The 17,331-nt window shown below is 39.1% G+C and overlaps 1 protein-coding gene across 1 annotated transcript in view; it reads left to right on the top strand.

The window, feature by feature from the left end:
- Positions 1-14,343, top strand: part of PROX1 (prospero homeobox 1) — a 41,872-nt gene extending 27,529 nt beyond the window's left edge. The window contains exons 4-5 of the mRNA XM_053460815.1: positions 423-617; positions 12,925-14,343. Of these exons, the coding sequence (XP_053316790.1) occupies positions 423-617; positions 12,925-13,110 (381 nt within the window). The 3' untranslated portion in view covers positions 13,111-14,343. The remainder of the gene's footprint in view (positions 1-422; positions 618-12,924) is intronic.
- The last annotated feature ends 2,988 nt before the right edge of the window (positions 14,344-17,331 follow it).

The following is a 17,331-nucleotide window of genomic DNA, read 5'->3' on the forward strand; positions in this document are numbered from 1 at the left end:
GGAGTGAAAGTGGGGGAACTTGTTTTACAAAGAGTTGTGTTTGCAAGAAAGAAAAAGGGGTCAGGAGAAGGTGTTTCTTATCTAGAACGTTAGGATTTGTATCAAATTTAACATATGATACGGACATATTGTATATTCTAACAGTTGCAAATGAAATGGCATTGGGAGGTGGTGTCTGATACCTAAAGGTGGACCTCAAACACATTGAAGAAACACTCGAGTAGAACGTTTCTAGGAGAACCCTGTTTGTCATAACAGTACCCCGAATTCTAGCTCACTGTACCCAACATGTATTAGCACTTGAGAATGAACAAGTGCTCTGTCTGTATAAAGTGTCTTTTTTTTTTTTTGTCCTTGAATTTAAGGTAACTTTTTTTTTTATATTTTCGTACGTATTTATTCCTCTTCAATCTATATTACAGTTCAACAGATGCATTACCTCCCAGCTCATCAAGTGGTTTAGCAATTTCCGCGAGTTTTACTACATTCAGATGGAGAAGTATGCTCGGCAAGCTATTAATGATGGGGTCACGAGCACAGAGGAGCTGTCCATCACCCGAGACTGTGAGCTGTACAGGGCTCTGAATATGCACTACAATAAAGCAAACGACTTTGAGGTATGCACATCATGAAGTTTAAATATACCGTATATATTTTGTGTGTACGTGCATAGATAATATAGCCGGTAAGATGCAGAATGAAATGTACTTGTAATTGCTAACATGCTGGCACTAAACATAACCTCTTTAGTCTTATTTTTGGCTATTTACGTTATATACAAGTTATCTTAATAAAAAAGGACATTTAGTACTTTCTGTTTGCATACTGTGATGATGTTTTCAGTGCCAGATAGGTGATTTTATTATTATATTTAATAATCATTTTCTTACTTTTTGTTGTCTTTAAAATTGTATTTTTATTCTTTTAAACATGTTGAGTCCATTTTGCATTTGGGGCAGGCATTCTTTAGTTCTGAGAGTTAGCCAATGAGATTTCTGTCTCATTTAACCACTCCCCCCCTACGGCCTCTACTGGAAACAGGAAGTGTTTGTGGGTACACTCCTTGCACATGCTCAGTAGCACTCAGTTTGCCGTATATACTTTGTAAACCCTCAAGCATTTCTGTACCTCGTTTTAACACACACAGCAAAAACTTTTCCTCACCGGAGGCAAAGATCAAGTACGTTAATAGTTATATTCTATAAAATTATTTAAAAAATAGAATTACGTAAACTTACGTGATCTGGGTAAAAGAGTGACCCTATTTTTGTCTTTATAAGTTGCTTCATAAGAGTTAATGCTTAAAACTTATAGTTACACAATTGACATAGAATCACAAGGACATGAGGACTTACGAGATTTGGGAAATTTCACAGCTGAAGCAGAAGGTCACAATTCCACAAGCCTCAGCGCTCTTATTGATTTGATAGATATTTCCACTGAAGGTCAAGATATAGATCGAGGGGTCTTTTTACTAATTGGTGAGTTTGTTAAAGAACAGATAAAACCTTTCAGTTTGAGTCCATGCTTTCAGCTCGATATATACTGCTGACGTACTTACACCAGGTTCATTGTTGCCCCAGGGTCAAGGCAGCTGCACCGTTCAGAAAAGTTTTAGCCAAATCGTATGTCACTTAGTACCCCATTGGTTGCAGTTTTGCAAAATATCCCCCATCAAATCAAGAGCAGTCCTAGAGAAACTTGGACACTGGAGATTAAATCAGCAAAACATTTAAAAATAAAGCTCAATGATGATAAGGGTTTATTTTTTTCTTTCGCTGATGTCTAGGAGTGTCATTATATTTACATATCTCATTTTTCTGACCTTCTATAAGCAGTCAGAACCTTGAAGTTGACCACCAAGGCCACGTATTGCATCATGGCTACCAAATATAAAATTGAAGCAATCTGGCAGCATATAGTAGATAAACGAGGACATTGGAGGCAGTGGTTAGAAATGAGAAGGGGTCATTTTGATTTGTACAGGTGAAACTTGTGGTTCTGTTGTAGACATTATTGGACTTCTGATGGTGGCATTCTGATAAGGGATGGAATTGCCCAATGGGACTAATTTTAAAGGGGCCACCGTCTCTTAGTGGTCTCGTGTATCTGAATACAAGATTCTAAAACCAAATTTATAAATACGTCTGAAAAAATATTGTTTTAAAAACAAGTAGTCTCTGGATAAAGGTTTTATAGCACTGTTTGGGGGTTTCAGTTATTTTGCATAACGTTCACTGTGTTGGGGTGATATATTTTTTTTTATGATCAGCCGAGGGAATTGTGGAAAAGGGTTATAGAAAATATAAAAATATAAAAAAAGCAACCTAACAAATGCCAGGGAGTAATGAAATTGGATAGGAAGCTTTTGTCATATTTAGCATCATCGGTTTCTCGCAGGCACAGTTTGCTGATCTTTCAGCGTGATTAAAGTCTAATATGAGAAATCACAGTTTTTGCATTTTTTTTATATGACGTTTTTTCTCCAGCGTGCTTTTAAAATGTACTCGACTTTCCCTCGCACTTGTATTTTAGGTTAAGTAGAGGAAGTGATTAAGCGGGGATCGTGGTCACATCATAAACCGTGTCACTCACTTGGTTTCTCCTAAAGTATGCCCCTGCGTCACGCACTTAAAAGCAAAGTCAAATGTGATTTCTGAGAGCACTTTGGCCCTGTCATTTTAACGGCAGCCTTATGGTCAATGCCCAGTGGTGTCTACGGCACCATTATACAGCGATCCACGGTGCTTTCCCTTGATTATCCAAATTTCTGATGAACTTTTCCTCGCTTGCATTTAAATTTTGACCCATAGGCTAGGAAAAAAAATGTTAAGTAATTCAACATTCAAATGAAAGTTATAGAGTGCAAATGTAGAGGTCTCCTTAGCATGCAGTACCCTTCAGAAATGATGGTCTGTGTCTGTTTAAAGGACATTCGTGTTCCCTGGGGAAGAAAACCACATTCTGCTGCTCGGTTGGCAGAACTGCTCTTTAATCCAACGAGCAAGGTGTCTGTCCCTGAATGAAAAGACATGTTTTGTGTTTGTGTTACCAGTCATCTGGCTTCAAGCTATAACACGCCATTGGTTTGTCTTTCGCCATTATCCTACCCCCCCCCACTTAATCCACAATAGAAATAATAGACTGATATGTATGCCCCAATTGAATTATTAACACGAGTGATAGAAAAGATAGAACCAGCTATTAGTGGCTGATTTACAAACTATTATGGCCAATATTTATATATTTGCCAAGGTAAAACTCTGTAGTGATGTCACATGATGTCAAAAAGAGGTTTTGCATCATGTTATGGAGCCCAGTTAATGGCTTTGTCTGGATCATCAGTAGTGGGAAGAATGTTTCTCGAGTTGAGTCCTCATGCCCTTCCAGTTCCATTTTTGCACAGCTTGAGTCTGTCCCAGCTCACCCACCATCCACAGCAATACAGAATAGATTTAGAGTTAACAAAGTGGTGTCTTCTAGTCCTATTGTTTCGTGTACACAAAAAGTTACACAGTTTCAGGTTGCTCACACTGTTCCGAGATTTTAATTTTAATGAGGACCCAACTCTACTGGTAAGAACACGAGAAACCCTCTTTACCCAACTAGACTTCAAGTTTCGATAAGTTTGGCTGTGTTTAACCGATTTATCGTTGGCTCCCATGGGACATCACAAAAAAACAGTTAGGAACTTAGCATGAGGAGTCAAATGGGGGCCATGTTCTCATGTGAGAATACCCAAGAGGATCATTATTATTGTGCTATGAGTTGAATCGACTTAATCCTTAAAGAATAAACCTGTATGTATAAACTTCAACAGCTAAGACGTTTTCAATACAGTGGAACAGCCACAGCCTTAGATCCGATCTATATATTGTGTCCTCATAATGACAGCATCACAGTGCTTTGTAGAAAAGGCTTCCTTTCTTCCCAATAATTATCTCTTTATAACACTTCCTCTTTGTGCCGTAGATGTTCATCAATGTAATAAAGTGGGCAAAAGTGGATTGTAATGTTTGTTTTAATGTCAGTCATTACGTTTGCGGCTCCCTCTTGTCTTTTTGTCATTGGCTCCCATTGAAGCTCTGTGAGATCCGCTTTACCTCCTTACTCAACATCTCTATTAGTTCTACCATAGCGTGACCTTTTTTTCAGCATCCTTAAAGAAAAAGATACAGTGTAACGTTGCTTTACTTTTCTTATTGTTCTTTGTTGAGACGAACAAAGCATTTTCTACAGTGGCTATAGCACATAATTATACAGCTTTCAATAGCAGTGTCTTGGCACATATCAAAGTTCAGAAGAGCCTTTGGAAAAAAAAAGATGTTTTGTGGCAGCCTAGGGAGGGTCTCATCTTTCCTTCAGAAAATAGTTCAAGGCTCTTCTGTCAAGCTTCCCTACTTAGAGCTTTTTCTCCTCCTGCTTCATAAAGTTTAAAGGGGATTCAGTGGAGTCCTGTGATCTGTTTCCTTTGAAAGATTGTGCACAGAGAGGTCCTTTGACTTCAAGAGTTCACAGATTCATGTCTTTAGGTATCATATGTCTGACCTTATCAGTTACTCTATTTAATGTAGGAGAAAAGTCTCAACTCTTTGTGTTTGTCTGTTTTGCATCTGTGAGATGATTTGGTGAAAAGACCATCCTTTTAATACGCCACAGAGGAGCCATTTCTGGCTGTAACCTACCCTGTGGATCTTTAAAGAAAAAAAAAAGTCCTTGTGTTTTCTGTATGGATGATTTCACATTCAGAATGGAATTATGCAATAACAGTCCCGTACAAAAACAAGCCCTTCGCTTCCCACCTCCTCTACTCCATTCGAGGCGTCAGCTATTTCGGTGACCGTCTTTCTGTCACCTAAGAGGCTCAACCATTTAACAAATGGAGATAATGTCTGGGTAGCCAGGGCAGCGGCAGGCTTTCCCTTTCTGTGACCCAGCCCCAAGACTTATAATGAATTGTCGTTTGGAAAAGAGGAGAGTTCAAAGACAGTGTGGGCTGTTGATATCTGTTGTCGGAATGTTCACATCTCTTTCATTCCATGATAGGTGATCAATGAACACAAAGCAGTATCCTTTCTATCAGCTGCCTGGAGTTCTTAGAGCCTTTAACGGAAGAGATCAATCTGTTTTATCCATTTACACACGGGAAAAATACGTTTGGGTATATATCATTCATTCTCGCTTTTTTCCCCTGCATATTGCCAGCACACCCCAATATCAGTTAATATGGCTGACATATATTTTTATTTACATCACTTATGTGCGCCAGACCACCAGTCATGGAAATGTGTTTTTTTTTTTTTTACATAGTAGATTTTGGAATAAAAAATTATACCAAAAACTTGAGGTATTTTTATTTTTTTAAATTAAAGATTTTCTTAAAATAAATATTTTTTATCCCTATATTTTTTCTCTATTTTCTCCATTATTGGAGTACATGGCAGAAAAAGGCTAATGGATTTAAATAGAGTCATCTAATATAATCCCTGGAGTAATTCGCGGTGTGGGTGTGCCTATGTTAATATATCGTATAAATCGTATAAAGGGGCTCAAAACGTAACATTTTAGGGCCTTAAATGAAGCCTTTTAAAATCATTAAGTTAAAATTATAGCAATGTTACCTGTTTTATTGTCTGTTTTCAGGCTTCAAAGTTGCATGGGGGATATAGTGTTTACTAAATGGTCGTGCAACGACCATGAAGTGTAATTCATAAAGACACACACAGTAATTGGTTTCCCCAAACAACTTGCTATATTTGTAGATAATACACACAGCTTCCCAGGGCGATGCTGCACATTATACAGAGTATTGTCGGTAGAATGTACCGTGCAGCTGCACGGAATGCCCAGTTAAACAGCGAACACGTCAATCGTTCATGCAACAAGTTCTCTGTAGTTAAGGAGGAACAGTAGATACAGTAGATACTATCTTACGTAGACACAGCTAATACGCCGATGAAAAAAAAAAGTCTCATCAAAAATTAAAGTTCCTCTTATGAATCTTTAATTGGAAGCAATGAAAAAGGACCCCGGTGAAGCCAAGTGTTTTGTTTCCAGACTCTCTTCAGAGTTCGGCGGTGTCGTTGTTTTTACTTTCGCAAGCAGACATTGCGTTTAAAAACTGACACAAGTCACTTAGAACGCAGACAGCCGCCCCGACACAAACACCTAGCGTATCCAGTAATGTATTCACACTGTTGTTAGATAATGACATGGACAAAACAGATTGATCTCTTCCGTTAAAACACTTCCCAGGTCCGGTCCTCATCTCCATCTGCATGCAACGCAGCTTTTACGAGTTTCTTTCTTTTATTTATTATTATTTTTTATTTTCTTCTCGACACTCGGGGCATTTGGCTTCTAAAATACATAGGCCAACACTCTTTTTTTTCCGTTGTGTGTTGAGATGCCCAAAATCTTTTGACGCTGCTGTTTTACGATCACATAAACATCATTTGAGGTTTGGGATCTGAGAGAAAATGTTACAGACTTATGGCTCTATGATATGACATCAACCTTGGCAGTGGTGTGACATCACACTTCACCTATACAACGGGGCAATATTGTAACATCATGTCATCCCCCACCGGGTTCTGCCCTTTTTGGGGAGATGTAAACCTTGTCAATGTGGACCATGTGGACCATTGGCATGTAAATTGCTTATTTATTAACTGCGAGCATATCTTTTTTCCGTAGTATAAGTATGTATTTCCCAGTGATGAGGACATAGTTCTGCGGAACCCATTCCATATGTTAATTTACTTGTGTAACATGGAAGCGGTGTTTGTCCTCTGTGTACGCGCGCGGTACAATGCAGTAAAGGCGTGTATTGACTTGCTCCCGTTTCACCTTGTGTACAGTCTGGTCTGTGACACCGATGCTGATTATGTCATTATTTTCCTCTTGGGGCCTTGGCACATCTGCAGAAGTGATGCGCATCTTCTTTGTTAGGCTGGCATACGTCCCGTATCGCCAATGCTTCATTAGCCTTTGTGACTGCCTCCTTGCCAGACAAGAATGGCCAAATCTAAGCTTCTTTTGTGTGCGCTTGTTCATTTATTCATCTTTGCATTTCTTGTGCCTTTTTATCTCCTTGTATTTCTAAAGAGCAGATGTCCAGGCTCCCTCCTTTCTATCCCCTGAAAGTCACATAAGGAGTAACAAAGTGACTTTTTAACCCCTGTGGGACCGCGGTGACCGAGTATGACCTTTACCCTGCCTTTCACCCCTATTCGACAAAAAAAAAAATATATAAATATGTAGCAAAACTACAGTTCTTCAGATTTTCAATCCATTGTATAGTAAGATTCTTTCGGGCTCAGGGGCCTACACCTCCCATAAAGCAGAGGGAAAGCTGACTCCGGACTCTTACCTACTCATACGAGTTGAGATTTTCCACATTTACAGAAAAAAGAAAAAACTAGCCTTATCACTTTAAAGTATGTTTGTCCAGCTTTGTAGTAAACGTGGGCAGAATGTTCGAAGGCCACATAGCTTTCAAACCTTGGTTGCGACACGGTGACCCCTTCAGAAGCCGGCTTTATCAGGATCGAGAAAATTCTTGCTCTGTTTGTCAAACTATCTGTCCAGCCAGTTTATCTCGTAACAGACCTGCAGCTCACAGACTATTGATTTTCTTAAATTAATGCCTAAAAAATGCAACTGAATTCAGCCGAACGGCACTACTCATTTCTTGTCGCTCAGAATTGTGTATAAAGCATTGTGTGAAGTTTTGTGTTGAGGAAACTGGTAGCAGAATCCAGGTAAACATTAACCATTTGTAAATACATGCAGCAGTTTAATAATGCAGATTACAGGGTTAAAGAGTGGGACAGTGTGGGATATGCACCAGTTTACACACGTACAGTGATTAATCCCTTAGCCCTCTTTCCGGGGTTTAAATATAAATCATATAAAGTAGCAACAGGAAGCCAGCACATGGCAATCATTATCTATTACAGGTGAACTCATCCATCTGAGATGTTTTACCTTACTGAGAGAGTGGTAGATAAACGGAACAGCCTTCCAGCAGAAGTGGTAGAGGCTAATACAGTAACAGAGTGTAAACATGCATGGGTAGGCATAAAGCTGGACCTAAGACAGGACCAAGGACTAATTAAGGCCTGGGTGTTTACATTAGGACAAATGGGAAGATTAGATGGGCTAGCAATGTAAGATATTGATCACAATAGAAATTTAGTAGGAACTGAATAAAGTACAATGAGAAATGTCCATGGAAGTTAAGGTCTTAGTAGTTGATTGAAAACGTTAGCCAAGTATAATATGTAAGCACGGGGCTGGGTAATTGGTGAAGAGCGGTGCGTGGCTTTAAAATACGGCATTACAGTTTAGATTAAGGTTAGGAGACCAGTGAAACCCCGAAGGGTGTCCCCGATCTCCCTCTTTTCTAGGAGCTCAGATTGTGTAAATAAAACACAGTATTATTCTTCCAAATGCTCTACCGAGACACATCAATAACTATCGACATGTGCCCTGGCGGCTAAACGTTATGATTATATCACATCGGATTAAGTGTAATAAATAGATATTGTATATGGAGAACCTTAAAATCAAACGCGGAACACCAAGACATTCCGCTCAGTGCTATCACTGACGCATTAATATGTACAACGCTGAGGAACATTGGTTTAGATAAATAATTTAAATTCGGGGTGTTTTCTTTGACTGTCATGATTATTTAATGCACATCTCTAGTTTGTGCCAGCATTTCACAAAAGCAATATGATAATTAATCATTTCTAAACTCCCGCCTGCCAAAGTGTTCTCTGCGGAGTTAGGTCGACCAGTGTTTCTCAAACTCTACTCAGTAAACTACCCCTAGTAATGAATTTTTCCAACAAAGACTGAACCGTTGCCTTTTAGGTGGGATTTTAGACCGAGGTTTTGTTGAGGTCACGAGGCCTTACGGAGAGTCAGGTTTCCAGGTTGATGGTTTCCATTAGTTTTCTCGGTTCATTTTTACTGTTCGTTTTTTAGAGACACCAGAACAGAGCCACCAATTCCTGTCTTAACATTGTCCACAAAAAAAGACACATTCAGTTTTTTTGGTAGACAAATATGTGCAAGTCTGAGCACATCATGCATATACTTAGTACTCAACTCTCATTCTTACACCATACTTGCACGTGGTTTACCAGAAGGGATGACACAAACAGCGATCAGGTCACCGTTGATGTTAATGATGAAGTTCCAGATTTGTGTCATACTTTCATCCATTTAGCGAGCCAGACTGTCTCTGTCCAGGTAAGTCCAAATGAAGAAAACATGTTCCCTGTCTATCAGGGGAACTGTTTCTCCTTAGTCAATATTTACTAGGCAAACAGTAGGGGAAGCAGAGTTTGTTTAGAGGAGTCATGTGCGCACAAGGGTGAATGAATTCTCGGTAGAGTACTTGGACTGTTTGTCTCCATTCCTCCAGTATCATCCTGTTATCTGTTACATTTTTCTTTGAAAAAGTGTGACCTTAATAAAGGCAATAATTTCTTAAATAGAACTGTAGGTTAACCAACGTATCTACTTTACTTTTCTTTGGTATATATGAAATAAGAAGTAGAATAGGATCAGGGTAAATAAAGAGAGGGAGAGAAATATTTCTGCCATTTTTTTATGAGATGGTTCCTAAAGCATTAGATTTGAAGACCACCATCCTCCGCCTCTTGAAGAATGTTTCTATGTGAAACACTCTGTAGGACACCTAAGGCCAGCACCTTCATTAACGAGACAGTATAAACAGGTCGTGGTTGAGATCAGTCTTGGACCCAGCCACTAGGGGTGACAGTGAGTCCCCAATGTCTGTCACGCAACTTCACACGTAGAAGAAAAAGGGCTGCTGGCTGATGCGGGTCATCCGATGGCCACAAAAAAGGGTCAAATTTCTATTTTTGAGATGCATTAATCGATACAATAGCTGCTTAACTGTATGGCCACTGCGATCCTCGTATCAGCTCCAAATGGCATTTTTTATTTTTTTTTATAAAAAGTAAGGCTGGTGGCCGAAAGTTAGGACAACTATTTTGTTCATTAGATATGGATTTTCTAGAGTTTTATTGTAAGATTCAGGAAAAAAAAAGAAATGACTAATTAGCTGAGTTAGTAAACTAGCAAGTGTGACCAAAGTCAATACTTTCAGAGCCTCAGGGCATCACAATTCAGGGTTATTAGCTTGCCTTTTTATTGTTGTTGTTTTTTTGTGTGTGTATGTTTGCATTTCCACTGTTATGTTTGGGTTTTTTTTTTTAAAGTTTTTTTTTCCGTTTGTTTTGTGATTCCGAGTTGTAAAACCCATCTTAAATATTCATGTAGAATTGTCTGAGAAGCAGTTTGTGTTTTATTTACTGCACAGAAGAACAGCCTCAGTGGATTAGTGCCACAATACCCATAACAAAAGCACGACAGCTGATGCATGTGATGTTAGAAGGTGACAAAACGGTTAAAGTATGCTGTTGGCTACAGGCAAGCAGTCAGCAGATGCAGACAAAAGGATTTGTGACAAGAATAACTCTCTCTCCAAGCCGTGCAGTCAAGAGTATCCAAAATACCAATACCCTTTTCTCCTTGACATTGTCTTCTCCTTACTGTCAGCGTTTTATTGCCCTTTTATAGTAAAGAAAACAATAACTAGATTTTCTACAACACTACAACTGATTTACACGAACACCTACCCAATATACCAGCTACGGGGTCTTACTTTCAAGTCAAAGACTAAATCGGTGGCATTGTTACTTTGCGCACAATAATAATTTAGTGAAGGACGTTCCTTAAAGAACCAAGTAGGAGTTACACTTTGGATGGGTGAGCAACATGTTGCAATTAAGTGGTTAACAATAGAATTTGCAAAGAGCTGATAGAATAGTGTTTATCTCACGTGATAGATAGATAGATAGATAGATAGATAGATAGATAGATAGATAGATAGATAGATAATGGATAGATAGATGATGGATAGATAGATGGATAGCATTTGCTGTCTATTTAGTGTTTTTGAAGGTCCAAAAGACCAAAAGAAATAAAGAAAGCTAAAAAAGGAAGATTTAATGGAAATTTTATGATAACATAATAGCAAAATGTTCTTTCTTTGATTCACTAAGCATTGTAGAGTCAGCACCAATTGTAATTTTGTTACCACCACACTTTCCTTCTCCAGACATTGAAAGGACCTGTGGGGCAATTAATTTAGGCTCAGCACTACTGACCCTCTCGTCTCTGAGCGATAAAGCTGCAGCGGATAAAATGTTTAAGTCTTTCTAGGCCTGTTGAAGTTGAGTTGCTAGGCTTTTTCTTTGGACCCCAAAGTGGTTAAAACTCTTCTTCATTGGAACAGTTGATCCATGACCCATTAGAAGAGAGTGCCTCTGTATTCAGTGCAAAAGGTCGGTGGATCTAAAAGATAATATCAAGACCCGTCTAAACAATGGCCGTGTTATTTGATAATACCAGAGTGTGGGTTAGCCGACGGCAGACAAGCTCGCATTTATTTTACAAGTGTTCAAAATGAGGCTTGGGCTTCTTCAGAAAATAGGAGAGGCTGTCTTGCGTTTAACCTTTGTAATTCCCTATCTATTCTCTGTGACATTCATTCAGCTGCCAAGAGCGCTTGGCAAAGCTGGACCGGCGTTCGCGGTTCCAGTGACCGCTAACCTTGGTGTGTCCCGACACTTATGATGAGTATCTGCAGGACACAGAAGGCAGGCAGGCTGCTATGTCAGGCTTTTATTATGTACTGCAGATGCTGGGGACAGTCAGTTTAATAAAACAAATCATCCTTGAAGGTAAAGCTAGTGAGGAGAGAGGAAAATCTTTTTTTTGCTGCACGTTTCAAATAACGCAAAGTCTGGGGTGATAAATGAATCACCTCTAGAGTGTCGTATACATGTGCCCATTCATGTTTCGAATTTTATCTCTCCTTTGACATTTCCTGTAAACAGACCTGACTTTTTTATAAAGTATCAGTAGGTTGTTGTCCTGCTACGCCATACATTGCCTTCTTTATGTTGAAGGGTAAATATACCCCCCCTCGGTGAATTAGGCAAAAGCAACATGCCCTTCCTTTAAAAAGACCTAAGCACCAGTACAAATCCAGCTGATGTTGCGTTATTGCTGGGGATGATAGGAGTAGGAGTTCAGCCACAGCAGAATCAGCAAATTCTGTCTTTTTTTTTATTCACCTTTACCTGAACTAGAGGAAGCGTGTGTGTTTTCTTACAAATTGTTCTTTCTTCATCTTTAAATAAGTTCTAGTACTGTTTGTGACATCTTTAAAAGGTACCCTGGGTTACAAAATGCAGCTGACGTTTCCCCCGTATGGCTGTTGCTGCCTTCTATTGCAGCGCAGAATGGCCTTTTTGGGTTGTTTCTTTCTAATATTGTTTGCTTAGAAGCCACCGCTGAATAAACCAGAAAGTGCGTATCAACAACAACATTGTGTTCATGTTAAATATTCATATTTAATGGTTATTCGTAATGGCATTTCCCCGGTGCTGGAGCACATTTCGCAAGTCCCATTTCTCTTAACCTAATTGCAAGCATAAAAGTCTGCGAGCCGAATACACTTAATCAAAGGGAACAACAACATTTCAGTTCACACTAGTGCTTTATTTCAATTTCTTTTTTTAAAAAAAGAAAAAAATTAAGCAATAGGGTCCTTTATCCAGATTTTCAGACGAAAATCATGTCCTTTGCAGTTCCAACTTCCTTCCCTATTCTTATTTATCCTACGAAGATGAATGTGTCCCTATAAATAGCCCCCTTTAAATGCATATGACAATAGTTATCTGCCATAATTAGAATATACAGGTGCTCGGTAAGCCCTCTCATTGCTAGGAAGGACTGTCTCAATCCCCTTTGAAGAATCGGAGGCTTGAAACTAAAAACTTTATTAATGCCATTGTCTTCTTGTATCAGCAGGTTCCGGAAAGATTCCTGGAGGTGGCTCAGATCACATTACGAGAGTTTTTCAATGCCATTATCGCGGGGAAAGACGTTGATCCTTCCTGGAAGAAGGCCATATACAAGGTCATCTGCAAGCTGGACAGCGAGGTCCCTGAAATCTTTCGATCCCCAAACTGCCTGCAAGAACTTCTCCACGAATAGATGATTCCAGAGTGTATAAAACTAACGTTTCCCCTTTAGTTCCCCGGGACTGTGAGTGCGATAAAACTGTGCGTTAGCGTGTGCGCGGGTGTGCATATGCTGTACACATGCATTATCCTGTAACGTCCTCTATTTATCCCACCCTGACAATAGCCCGACAGCATAAAACTTCTCTAAATCATCCACGGGAATCCCTCAACTTCCCTAACATTGGGGGAGCGTATTAAGAGATATGGGTCACACGGACAGGATATTGGGGCATTTTTAATTTTTTTTCCAATGGGACGTGTTAGAAAACAAACCTGCCTTTGTTTTGTCATCTCGAAATTAGATGATTTGCCGAGCACATTGAACAGGTTATAAACCCCAAGGTATTTTCGAACTGGTTCGCTTTGTAACTAAAAATAAGTGTGCCTTGGATAGGCCACCAACGCCAGATCCCACCACATAGGGCAAATCAAATCTTACTGATTCAGAGTTCAGTATGTCACAGGGGGGAAAAAAAGCGCATAGAGAAGATGTAAAAAAAAATATTTAAAATGCATTTTACGTTGCTCTCTTTCTTTAAATGGACCTTTTGCATTTTGTAACATGTTCGATGCAGAGTCACGATGCCCCAAAGGGTTAAAATGATTCTAAACCGTGCCCTAGCAGGCGTGCAAGTGTTAAACATGTCTTTTTATAGCACACGTCTATTGGGTTCAGTAGACAGCACAAAGCAGCGTGTTCTCGATGTGTTTTATACTGATCTCAGATGTGACAAACTCGTGAAACTGAGCACAGGTTGCTTGTTGTGTTTGCCTTTTGACGATACGAAGAAGTACAGTTACAGGCGGACGTAGTCTAAAAAGTAACAACCATCAGGAAGGTTTCCCCAAGTATGAACCTTACGTGTGAGTGACTTAGAACCGGAACAGCAGCGTGCGTTCGAGATAAAGGTTGCTCCACGCAGATGCCTGCCGGTAGCAATGGAAGTGATAAGTCACTAAAACCACTAACCCTTTCAGTGCCGCGGGGGTCTCGGGGTACTGAGCCTGAGCCTCCGGGGTAGGTTGCATTCATTACTGGAAAACTTCTCCGCTAAACTAAAAGGAGGAATTTATTTTTGCTGCTAGCCTCTGGATCTTTTCTGGATCTTTACATTTAAAAAGAAAAAATGTACATTTTGACACTTGTTTTTAGTGTTTCACGTAACGTAATGCCATATTTAGGTGAAAAATAGTTAAAAGAAAACATAGCTTGAAAAAATATGATGTTGCATCTATCCTTTGACTGTTATGGTTTCATGCATGCATGTAGCCCTAACATTATTTAGGAACGCCATGACTGGTAGAAAATCTATTCCAAACTACAGTTGACCTTTAACTTGATTTAATAATTCTAGAACTAGACTGGCTATTTTACTTTGAGATATTTATTGCATTCCTAAATGAAAGCTGTAGTAAGGGCTTCATCTTATGCATCTACTGCATGGATTACAAAGCTCCCTTTAAGAATGCGTGGGCATTTGGTTTCACGATAAGAGTAAAAGATCCTTCCGTTCTTACTTTTAGACCCTCTATAGTTGAATTTTTTAAGTGTACACGATGTTAAAAGAGAATAAATATAATATAGCGTGGATTAAGTGGTTCTTTTATAATACAGAGATAATCTAGTGTGAAAACAATGCTCCATTGGATCGTGTCTGTAGTAGGGTGACCTGGTCAGCAGTATGTGTCCTGGAAAACATGGCCGACGTGGTCACCATAGTCTGTCGCCCCAATGCCATCAACCAGTGAGGCTAATCAGTATTAGTATTCAACCTTTGTATAATTACACAAAATAATTCAATATACACGGATACATTTCCTTGGTGAGACTCACGAGATCTGGATTGTCAGATAGGGAGGTCTAAAGAACCCTTTATGTCATTCTTTAGTAGCTAGTAAAGTATCGTCGGAGCTGCCATGTATTGTTTAAGGTATTTTTTTGCTCGTGATTGTCACAAGTGAATGGCCCATTTCCCTAATTAGCCTTAGTTTAGGGCTCCTTCATAGTACGGATGTACCTGGAGGCGGCTTGCGACAGGTGGAGAGCAGGCCAAGATGCGCAGCCCGCTCCTAATGCATAGCTTATGAAGCCTATCACTGTATAATGTGGCAACACACCTCAAGGTGCAATTACGTTTCATACATGCACATGTCCTCAAACCAGCTTTTATTGCCTGCTGATATAATAACACCAGCTGCTATTTTTATGCTGTTGGTGGTGTTCTTAAGATGGCAAACTGTTTGCATACACCTGTCCTTTAATACAACATGTCCTTTTGTCCTGCATCTTATCTTTTTTTCCATTAATGATAGGTTAAGGATCCTTTGTTTGCTAGCTAGTTTACCAGGGCCACTTCACCCTAAGCACCGCGGACGTCACCGTTTCCTAAAAATACATTTATTTATTGTGTACGATTAGAAGTAGGAGAAAAAAATACATTCTGCTTACTGATTAGTTCATTGTTTTTTTGGGGATATGTCTCAAAAAACATAATAACCCAGGATTTCTTCTGGTGCTATCTTTCAATTTAACATCGTTAAATTTATGAATTGAATGAGACAATATGTGTTATTATTAGATACATTATTACAGCCGTATCCCACAAGGAAACAAATGTTAAAAATGCTACTGAACGATCTCAGTGTTGTATCTGCTTGTTGTCGTTCCCATTTAATATGTTTTATATACTTATTATTTCCCATGAGTTTGTAGTTTAATTAGAAGGGAAATGAGACTATAAGTCCTCCTTATATTATGTGAGGTTCGTCACAAAAATCAGATTGACAATAGGGCCTCGAACTTTCACAGCTGAACCTTTTTTTATTTCCGTAGATATCTTTATATCCTTACTTAGGCCTTTTTTTTTTTCTATTTCTTACGTAGTTATCTTCCATTAATATTTTCACATCAATTTCCTATTTTGACTTTGAAGAGTGAAAACGTATCCATGTCACTACACTGCTAACCCGATCTCTGCTATTTCACTTCATTTACGATAAATTCTGCTGAGAGATAGAAATGTATGCAAGCGATTGTCAGCAGAAAGCCTTAAAAAAAAACAAAAAAAAACCTGCTGACTTCAAATTACCCCGGACAATCCTGTGATGCCTTGCCATTGTTTCCTCGTACCGGCAGTGTATGTAGACACAAAACGTACAATATAACAGAATTAATAGTTACTCTGATCATCAACGCGAGTTTTCTCCCTCGAGCGTAACATGTTATGTTTCAGTAGCCGTGGTACGTTGTTTTTCTTCACACGACAAACACACTGCCATCTCCCTTAATGCCCCTTAGGAATGATTCTGCAACAGGAAATGATGCTCTGCAACCATAGCAACTTCCTGTTTCGAGAAACGCCAAATTGCATATTGGCAAGACCCGATAAACCAACAACTCTTCATTTTTAAAGTATTTAGTTTAGTTTTGCCCCTAACTATGAGCTGGTTGTCTGAGTTGACTTCAAATTTAAGGACGCAGACACATTCATGCTGATTTTTGGCAATTCAAAATGGCTTCTTATGTATGCCAGCCAACGTTTATATATATATATATTTAATGGACCATTTTCCATAAGCGATGTTTATTTAAACGTTCCCCAGCATTCCTGATTCTCCGTTGCTTTGTCCCTACTTTACCTCAGAACACAACAAAGAATCAAAATAATATAAAACAGTAGATTTGGCTGTCATGTCATAAATTCCTTTCCAGAGAGCATTTCAGTAGCTAAGGGGTATCCTGGCCCTTTTGTCTTTCTACTTATTAGTGCAAAAATTACACTAGATAAATTTAGTGTTCAAGCACAGGGGATGCTAATGATAGGGTAAAAAAAAATGCTGTAATTGCAGCAAAACACAAAATATTTCGGTGGGCAAGAAGCAACTTGAGTAAATATATCAGTCATGCCACTTTTATAGAACCTACTTTATAAATACATAGAGAAACCCAGACATGCATTACAATCGCTATGAATTCTATAGCTATGTGCCTATAGATCACACCAGCAGAAAAAAAATACACAATTCAGACCGTCGACTCTCCCACCGCAGTTGTACCGGTGCCTTCTGTGGCTAGCAATGTCATCTTATGGACTTTTGACTTCATTCAGCTGCAATAAACACTAGATATTATTCTGGCTGTTTAGTAAATAGCTATGCATAATGTATGTATTTTAAAAGCAGAGGAGTGCAT

This window comes from Spea bombifrons, chromosome 3 (genome assembly GCF_027358695.1).
Source record: "Spea bombifrons isolate aSpeBom1 chromosome 3, aSpeBom1.2.pri, whole genome shotgun sequence".
Taxonomy (NCBI): Eukaryota; Metazoa; Chordata; class Amphibia; order Anura; family Pelobatidae; genus Spea; species Spea bombifrons.